Source organism: Microtus ochrogaster, chromosome 24, assembly GCF_000317375.1.
Source record: "Microtus ochrogaster isolate Prairie Vole_2 chromosome 24, MicOch1.0, whole genome shotgun sequence".
NCBI classification, from domain to species: Eukaryota; Metazoa; Chordata; class Mammalia; order Rodentia; family Cricetidae; genus Microtus; species Microtus ochrogaster.
The window spans coordinates 35,607,652-35,617,399 of NC_022024.1; the positions used below are offsets into that span (position 1 = coordinate 35,607,652).

Consider the following 9,748-nt stretch of genomic DNA (forward strand, 5'->3'; position numbering starts at 1 on the left):
GCCTTGATGTATGCCCGCAGGCCAGAGGACGGTACAGATGGTTGTGAGCCCCATGTGGTTGCTGGGAATTGAACTCAGGACCTCTGGAAGAGCAGCCAGTGCTCTTAACCTCTGAGCCATCTCTCCAGCCCCCATGCTGTTCATTTTACCTTCGCTTTTTCTCAGGGAGCCATGTAGTCTCTTGTCAAATCTCACTGACTTTGCTCCAGATCATGCCTCCGAGCTAACAATTTCTCATTTTCTGGTTGTCCTGTTATCAGCCTGGGTTCCTGCAGTTAGCCAGTCAGTGCAGTGACCTTCCTGCTGCCTGCCTTGCTCATCGGCACTCAACATCCAGAATGATCTAATTAAGAGGCACAGAGCTATCATGTGACCCTTCCACTCAGAACTTTCTAGTGGCTCTCAGGTCCCTGAAGTTAAAGCCAATCTTTGCTTGCCACAAAGCGCCCGTTGTCCGGGGCCTTTCCTTAGGAGCTGAGAAGAGTGAAAAGAGGCAGAAGGCCAGTCATACAGCTTAAGAGCGGAGGAGTCCTTCAGTGCAGGAGCAGACACCCGCGTGAGCTGACCCCTGAGTCCTGGGGGGCTGGACTTGGAAAGAACTCTGGTTCTCTCACCACGCTCAGACAGACTACAAGCCTCACTCAGATGTGCCGTGAGAATAAACGTGAGAAGTGTTTAGGATCTTGTCATCAAGAAGAGGCTGTAGTATATGTAGTATATGCAATATATGTACCTGTGGTACATGGGGGTGTGTTTATGTGCAAATGCACATGTATAAACATTCTTACAGTAGCACTTACATGATAAAATTTCCCCCTTTTGCTTTTCTTCCAGTGTACTGTGGTAAACTTAGTGTATCAAAATAATTGTGTTTTGTAGTTACTGCTGCAGAATTCTCATGGTCTTATTGTTTGGTCCACAGGAAAAATGGAGGCTGCTTCCAGCATTTTTAAAGGTAATTATTTGTTTGATTTTAATAATAATTGGTTATTTATAACACAATAAGTCTCTAGATGGTCCTTTCAATTTTTTTGTAACTAAATGCATTTATTATTCTTTCCCGTACTTGTATTTGAGAAACTTTGGTTCCTGTGGCCAGAGTGACACATGTCACCTGTGCATTATTGCCATCCTTCATCCTTTCTTTATTCTTCCGTGTTTAGGTGAAAGGCCTTGTGAAGCAGCATATAGACTCCTTTAACTACTTCATTAATGTGGAGGTAAGCATCGGATTCCAACTGGATGTGAATTGATGACCAGTTGGAAGTCGGAGTTCTGTCCCTAACCTTGACTTCTGCTGCAGATAAAGAAGATAATGAAAGCCAATGAGAAGGTTACGAGCGACGCTGACCCCATGTGGTACTTAAAGTAAGAAACCAGCTCCTCTTACGTTTATTCTGATTGCTTTTGCTTTTGTTTTTGTTTTCCAAGACAGGGTCTCTCTGTAGTTTTGGAGCCTGTCCTGGAACTAGCTCCTGTAGACCAGGCTGGTCTCGAACTCACGGAGATCCACCCGCCTCTGCCTCCCAAGTGCTGGGATTAAAGGTGTGCGCCACCACCGCCCGGCTCTGATTGTTTTCTAAATATTGGCATGGCTGTACTTGCTGTCACATCTCTTGTACAGCTGTTATTTTACCCATTCAGTAAACTAATTGTCAACTGCTCACATTTAGCTTTTAATTGATTGTAAATAGAATTTTAATTGAAAAGTTACTAAAACTTGTAGTTCTTCTAAGCTGGCCTTTCTTTTGATGAGTTATAGATATAGAAAAATCATTGGGAAAAAGAAAAAGTTCTTAGTATTCTTTGCACAGCCTGTGTTACTTCCCTGTCTGTGATCAGACCCCAGTCCTCAGAACCAGGGAGTTAATTTATGGAGTGCCGCCTGCTGAAGTATAGACCTGACCTGGTGTTTTCCCATTCACCCTGTTTCTTGTAGCAGAATCAGTCCCTGGCCCTCTGTTAGGCTGCCTTTCTGTTGTTAATCCCACCACACAAGAGTAAAGACCCAAATTCTTTGGTCAAATTATGCAAGCTTTATTTTCTGTCATATGAAGCTCTCTCCCTTAAGTGGGGTTTGAGAAAATAGCATCGAACATGGGAGAAAGAGAAGAAAGTGGGGTTCATGTAACCCCCAAAACTGCAAGACTGGGAGACTTTCAAGGGTTGGTGGATTTCCAGATGAATTTTGGTTACCTAGGCATTTAACTGAACATTTCAGAATTATTTCACAGAATTAATCAGGATGGAGGTTAGGGCATAGAGTGTAGAACATGTCAAATTCCAGAAAATGGGTCAAGACCTGGTCAGATCCAAGTTTTTCAAAAAGACAGGGATGTACTTACTTTGGCCTGTAATAAGATGGCTTTTTATCATAAGACTGAGTCAGGATGTTCCAGATCCTCCACTCTATTTAGGTGTGAGTTTGTGTATAGCTGAGCGCAAGTGCCCTTGGAGGCCAGAGAGGACTTCAGATTCCTGGGGCACCATTCTTGGGGTGGTGCTGGGGACCCAACTTCAGGTCCTCTTCAAGGGCCCTTGAATTGCGAAGGCACCTGTTCAAGGTTGCGATTGTGTTTGTTGGTCTCCAGAATCTGATAGTCTTCCGTCTTGCCTGGTGATGCTTGGCCATGACACTTATGACAGAGTAGTCTGACAGTGAAGGAGAACACAAATAAAATAGTCCCCCCGACACTAGCTCTGAATAGGGTATACTAAGGTTTTTTTTTTCTTTTTGAGGGGTTCTTTATTTAGGGGAGACTCACAGATCACAGTCCTCTGCACAAATGAGGAACAGGAACCAAACCCAACATCTAGGAGAGAGAGAGAGAGAGAGAGAGAGAACGAGAACACACACAAAGTGCACACCTTTTCAGTACCCAAGGTCACACCCAAACTGGTCCAGCCTCTCAAAGGCCATTGGCTGAAGGAGGTTCCCCAGCATGAGGAAATTTTGCAAAGGGTCCTTCTGAGTATTTGGAACTAACTCATGATTAGTTTAAGTTACACACTTTGTTTTGTTTTTTTTTTTTTTTTTTGGTTTTTCGAGACAGGGTTTCTCTGTGGCTTTGGAGCCTGTCCTGGAACTAGCTCTGTAGACCAGGCTGGTCTCGAACTCACAGAGATCCGCCTGCCTCTGCCTCCCAAGTGCTGGGATTAAAGGCGTGCGCCACCACCGCCCGGCTAAGTTACACACTTTAAGCCATGTTTCTGCCATTTTTTCAGAGGGTATAATTGCCAACATCCTTTGTGGCTGGCGATTTTAACAGTTTTCTTAGTTAATGTGGTGTCTGTCTTTCAGAATTCTCTGTTGTAAGAATACTATCTTTTCTCTTTATAATAACTACCTACAGGGCGATCCTTTGGGCAATGCAAATCTCAGTATTTTCACCACTAATTTTATTTAATTCTTTAAGAAAAATTTATTGGGCCTGGGATTGAATCCCAAACTTCATGTTTACAAGACCAGTATTCTACACTGAGCTGCATACACAGCTCCTCACTACCGATTTGATGGTTCTTATCCATAATACTACTATGTGATAATTATAAGTCTCTCTTTCTCCTCCCCCCCCCTTTTTTTTTCTTTCTGAGACATGGTTTCTCGCTGTAGCCCTGGCTTCCCTGGAACCCACTCTGTAGATCAGCCTGTCCTCAAATGCTGGGATTAAAGGCGTGCACCGCCACTGCCTGTCATTCCTTCAGTTTCTAATGTTCCCATGCCCTCGTTGTGCCTTTTGTATATTATATTTTTACTAGTCCAGTGTAACATGAGGTCCTGCTTGTTGTGGTTTCTGTCCTGCCTGGTTCCCACAGTCGTTAGCCCCCAAAGAATCACACAGAGTCTGCATTAGATATAAACTGACTGGCCCATTCTTCCCAGAATACTCCTCTTCTTATTGCCCCACCTCTACTTCCTGTCTGGTTTTCCCACCTAGCTACCTGCCAATCAGAATTTATTTAAAACTTGATTGACAGAATACAGACAATTCTCCCGCCCCAAGTCCAGGATCACAGTTTTTAGTTTTTTCTGTTGTTTGTAAGTCAGCATTATTATTCTCTTACTTAGATTATTCTAACTTTGTCATAGGGAAATTCTTCAGCTTGATTCCATGTCCTTTCAAAATGGGCTCTTGTGATATTTCAACAACCACTTTACTTTCTGGAACCATAGGCTATACTATATATTTGTTGTGTTTTTCTTTGTCCCCATCAGGGAACCAACCATTCCTTCAAGGTTCCTTATTCTTTTGTTAGAAGGTTGTACTTGTACATCTACATATGACCACAAAGGCAGACAGCATTAGCAAATAAATGTACATACAGTAACACGTTCATGCACACATCTATGTCCTATTCATTTAGTTTGTATTGGAGACTTTAGACTGAGGCCCCTGATTCTTGGCTCACAGTACCCACTCATTCTAACAGTCTTCCCTTCCTTATCCTGACAGTGAGAAATGGGGCTTATAGATCTGTAGTTAATTTTTAAAAATTTCAACCTCAGGTTATATACCAGGTAACCTCACACTGATATGTCTGCAAGAATGTCCACTAACTAGAGGACAGTCGTACACCGGACTTCCTGCCTTCAGCCTGACAGGACCCAAGGAAACTGCTGTTTCCTAAGGACGCTGTTCTTTCTTCCCATTTCAGAGCAGTTATATTATTCCTTGGTAATTCAGTAAGATTTGTGCTTGATTCTGGGTTAATTTCAACTCTGTCGTTTTGACTGCATCACAATGCTGTCCTTAGAGGAGTTAGACCTGTGCCAAACAGTATCTTCAAAAGCTGTTGCTGCCTTCCTGATTCTTACCACCCAGTTTCCAGATGCTTCTGGTAGTTAGAACATCACTACTTTCTCATTATCCTCCCTCCTTTTACACCAATGAGTTTATATTTTTGTCTCTTAAGTCCACCTTTTTGTTTAATTCAACAAAAACTCGAATGCTCATATAGCACAGGCAATGCCTTACACGTTGCTGTTTTCATTGGGTGTTATTTATATAGAACCAGCTCTAATATTTTTCTGTTAAAACATACTTTATCTTTTTTCTCCTTTTTATTTATTCTTTGTGTCTTCTTCACCATGCATCTCCATTCATTCATTTCCCCGTCCCTTCATGTTCACCCTCTGCCCTCGCAACCTCCCTCACAAAATAAAATAAGTGAAAAAGAAAAAAAAAAAACCTTGTCATGGAATCTGTAGTATGACACAGTGAGTCACACAGTAAGCCCTTTTGTGCATATATCTTTACTTGAAAGTGTTACCTGCGTTATCTTCTGAAGGTATACCTAGGAGAGCAGACAGGTGGCTGTGTGGATGGCTTGCTGACTTGGGTCTATACCTAGGAGAGCAGACAGGTGGCTGTGTGGATGGCGTGCTGACTTGGGTCTGTACCTAGGAGAGCAGGAGGTGGCTGTGTGGATGGCGTGCTGACTTGGGTCCTAGACCCTCACGTGAAAGCTGGCTGCAGCAGTGTCTGCATCTTACCACAGCACTGGGTGTGTGAAGACAGGCTGTTCTGGAGCCTGAATGTAGTTAACTCAGCTGACTAAAATAAGGTAGGGGGACTGGAAAGATGGCTCAGCAGTTAAGAGCACCGGTTGCTCTTGCAGAGGACCGGGGTTCAGTTTCCAGCACCCACCTTGTGGTTGAGAACCCTCTTTAACTCCAGTTCCCAGGGAGCCAGTGCCCTATTCTGGCTTCTGCAGGTGCCATGCATGCACACAGTGCATTTACATGCAGACAGAATACTCAAACGCATAAAATAAAAGTAAAACTTTAAGAATACTCGAGGTGGAAGCGGTAGAAGCAGCAGCCCAGCATTAATGCCTTGTCTCCAGTGCACCTGTGCACACACATGTACATATCCGTACACCGTACACACGCACTCACAGACATACTTCCATAGCATTTCCCCTCATTTGCAAAGTTATAGGAACTATCACTTCCAGAATAAGTCAGCCATCACCTCTGTTTGTCGTCCTCAGCAAGGGGTGCTTTCCAAAGACTCAGGGATCACTTGTGTATGTTCTTAAAGACATTATAACTGATGAAAGAAATTTGCCTTTCAGATATCTTAATATCTACGTTGGCCTTCCCGATGTTGAAGAAAGTTTCAATGTAACGAGACCAGTGTCCCCTCATGAGGTAATTGTGCATCTTGCCTTACCTGAACTTGTTTGTTTTGACCTGGAGTCTGCTCTACTCTTACTGTATACTCGTAAGATTTTTGTTTTAATTGAAGCTGGGTCCTCTGGAAGAGCAGCTGGTGCTCCTAACCTCTGAGCCATTCCTTTATCCCCACATAAGCAAATTTTATTGGCCAGGAATAGGAAACTTAAAATTTTAAAACTTGAGCCACTGTTGGAAAAGTTTAAAGAAATTTCAACTTGACTTTCAGTGGAAGCAACAGATGAAATTTAACACAAAGAGTTGTGTGGGTAATGTTCAGAGAAATTCTGTCTTGAAGCTGTGAACCGCCATATTAACATATTACTATATGTGGAGTAGTAATGTGAAGGCACTGGAGAATTCGTGTGTGCTTTCCTGTGGCTTAGCTGAAGGTATTCTTTAGCTTGTTATCACGTCAAGTTAACACACAGCCCAACAATTTCTCAAATCCCACTGATGATTTAAAAGCTGGTAGCATGGTGTGATGAGTCTTTGTGTATAGCTCTCTCTTGGGAAGGTGTTTTATGGTGTAGTTTTTATACTTTTCTTACCTCTGTGATAGTTCACAATTTTGAACCATGTAACCAGCCTCATTGATTAGTCTCTATGGATGGATTTGCAAGGAGCAGTCTGATTGTTGTAACCATGTGGAAGCAAACATAACGTGTCATTTGCACCAGGTTGACGAGAAGAAAATTACTCTTCGGTTAATGTTCCGTCTTTGGACTGGCAGGACCAGGGATGTTGTACCAATATGTAGGCCAGTACACGATGTCATCCCCCTTCTTGGGGAAAGTTCAGTTTGGCGTGGGCCGTGCTCCTAGGGGGAGCTCTGGAGAGCAGAGGGGCAGTAACTGTGATTTGTTGCAGTGCCGTTTGAGGGACATGACGTACTCTGCCCCCATCACAGTGGACATTGAGTACACCCGAGGCAGCCAGAGGATAATCCGCAACGCCTTACCCATTGGCAGGTGAGAAGAGAAGTCACTGTTGGAGCCACTGCCTGGAGCTCGGCTCCATCACGTGATCTTGAGCAAATTAATAAGTCTGCTTTGCCTGACTCCCTCAGGAGTGTTCCGGAAGCAGTAGCTATCTCGTGGAATCCCTTTGTGGATCCTTAGAGTAAGGGGCAGGCAGAGCTGTGGCTCTTATTAATTGTAGAACGTTTTGTAAGGCTGGGGAAATGCTTTCCTTTTCTTCTCCCGACACCAGCAGTGGGTGCTCAGCAGGTCAGTTAGGATTTCATTGGATTCTCCTGCACTGCCCTTCTTGTTGCCTTCCATATGTAGCTACCCTAGACATTGATGTGTCACAGTAGTTAGGGAAGAGTTACTGTCTCCCAGAAATTTGGAAATAATGGATAGCACCACCTAGGATTTTGGAACGTGCTTTTCCTAATTAGGGACATATGTTGAGGCTTTCGTAGAAATAGTTAGGACCAGGCTGGCCTCGAACTCACAGAGATCCACCTGCCTCTGCCTTCCGAGTACTGGGATTAAAGGTGTGCGCCGCCACCACCTGGTTTTGGTTTTCTTGTAAACCTTGTGTACCTAGATTTTTTTTTTTTAATTTGTTGGAGAGTGTAGCTCATTTACATCTATTGTACACACACATACAGAGACACACACAGTTTACATGTGTAGAAGTAGATATTTGCATATATTTCTGTACGTCTATTCTAGACTTGAAATCTTTCCAACTTTATGTTTTTAGTTTTTCTGCTTTGCATCACGTTGGATTAATGGGAGCTCTTTCTTTCCTACCTGCTCTGAAAGGCATGCATATCATTTCTGGCTATGCTACTTTAGAAATAAACTGCAAAACTTAACAGAGTTTGAGTATAATTCTTTACTATTCTTTTAAGAAGAGTAACATCTTAGAAAACTTTGACATCTGTCAAAACCTTGACTTTTGTTATATTATGTTTCTCTTGTCTTGCTTTTTAACCCATAAATTGAAAATCATCGTTGTTTTATAAAGTTAACATTTAGTTACATTTCTGTGCATTTGTTTTGCTTTTTTATTTTTTTAATTTACTATTATTTTACATGTATGGGTGTTTTGTCTACATGTATGTATGTGCACTACATGTGTGCTTTGTTCTGAAGGAGGGCAGAAGGCAGCAGGTTCCTTAGAGATGGGTGTTAACGTACGCCGAGTCTTCTGGCAGAGTCATTAGTGCTCTTGACCACAAGCCATTATTCCAGCCCCTCGTTTTTCATGTCAGACTTTGGCTTGGTATTTATTTTCCATCTTCTGAAGATAGAAACTTTCTTCTAGAAATTTCATTAGTGAGGGTCTTACTAATTTTTAGTTTGTGTTTGAACCTCCGTGTGGCACTAAGAGAACACCCAGATGTAGGTTGTTCTCTCTTGGTCCTTCAGGTCTGTCAGTCTGCTCAGTTTCCTTTGGTAATCTGCCTGTGCTCTTGTTTTACACCCTCTCTTCCCCTTTGCTGTGTTGCGTGTTTGGGTGTGGTCCTCTATTCTGTATAGATAGTACTGTGAAGGCTTTCACACATCTCAAAATCCATAGCCTTTCCCCTTTTCGTAAGTTTTTCTAGAAGTCCGAGTAGGTGCGCTTTAGACTGTCTGGCTCTTACATGGTGCTTCCACCCCTCTTTCCAGAGTCCGCCTCCTGGTCTTCCTAAAGAAGACTCTTGACAATTCTCGACAACTTCTCCACTTAGTATCCTCTCCTCAGCTGGGCCATTGCTGTTACCCAGCACTGTCGTAGATTTTTGTTATCTGTGCCAGAAAATATGTGTGGGAATCTTGGGTCTTCCCTGCTCTCTCGTGGAATCTCCTAACCTCTTCTAACATGGTACCCAGAGGTGCAGGCCCCTCTGCCATGTGTTCTCTGTGTTTTTATGCCCCAGTCTGTGCATAATAACGTTTTGTTTGTTTGACTTTAAACAGAATGCCCATCATGCTACGAAGTTCCAACTGTGTTCTGACAGGGAAAACTCCAGCAGAGTTTGCCAAATTGAACGAATGCCCGTTAGACCCAGGTATGTGTGATGGCTTGGGTGTACCCTCCCCCGCTTTCCTGCTCTGTCTGCTTTCCTGGTGTTCTACTGTAGCCTTTCTGCCTTTTAATGAAGTTGGGAAGCTGTTCATAAAGTTCTGAAGGTTTGGCACCAGCCTTATTCTAGATTTCTAAAAATGTGCGATTCTTTTGTTAGCTTTAAATCTCAGTAGCCTAACTTCTGATTGTTGTCAGGGCTTGTTCTTCTCTTTCTGCCTTTGTTCAGTAGTTTCTTTTGATATACTTGAAATTCTAGACTCTCACAAAGTTACTGTCTAAGCTATTCTGAAAAGACCCCAGTAGCTCATTACAGTCTATGTTAAATATAGAAAAGAGAAAAATGAATTTTTTTTGCTGTTGTTTAAGCTCTTAAAATTTATATTTTGGTGCTGATTTCTAGACAATTTTTGACAAAATTTCAAACAACAGAATGTAGAGAGGTTTTCCAAATGCCATTATGTAGGGTTTAAATTGGCTGATATCTGCCTTCATCCCCTCATCAGCTAGACACACACACACACACACACACACACACACACACCA

General features: G+C 42.7%; 1 protein-coding gene across 2 annotated transcripts in view; it reads left to right on the forward strand.

Annotated features, from left to right (window-relative positions):
* The window catches only part of Polr3b (RNA polymerase III subunit B), a 110,662-nt gene that overhangs the window by 3,929 nt on the left and 96,985 nt on the right, over positions 1-9,748 (forward strand). The window contains exons 2-7 of one of the 2 annotated variants that reach the window (XM_005358244.3): positions 923-955; positions 1,164-1,220; positions 1,304-1,368; positions 6,079-6,154; positions 7,049-7,149; positions 9,097-9,188. In XM_005358244.3, the coding sequence (XP_005358301.1) occupies positions 923-955; positions 1,164-1,220; positions 1,304-1,368; positions 6,079-6,154; positions 7,049-7,149; positions 9,097-9,188 (424 nt within the window). Of the gene's footprint in view, positions 1-922; positions 956-1,163; positions 1,221-1,303; positions 1,369-6,078; positions 6,155-7,048; positions 7,150-9,096; positions 9,189-9,748 lie in introns of those variants that run through there. The other variant, XM_026784628.1, reaches the window with a different exon arrangement.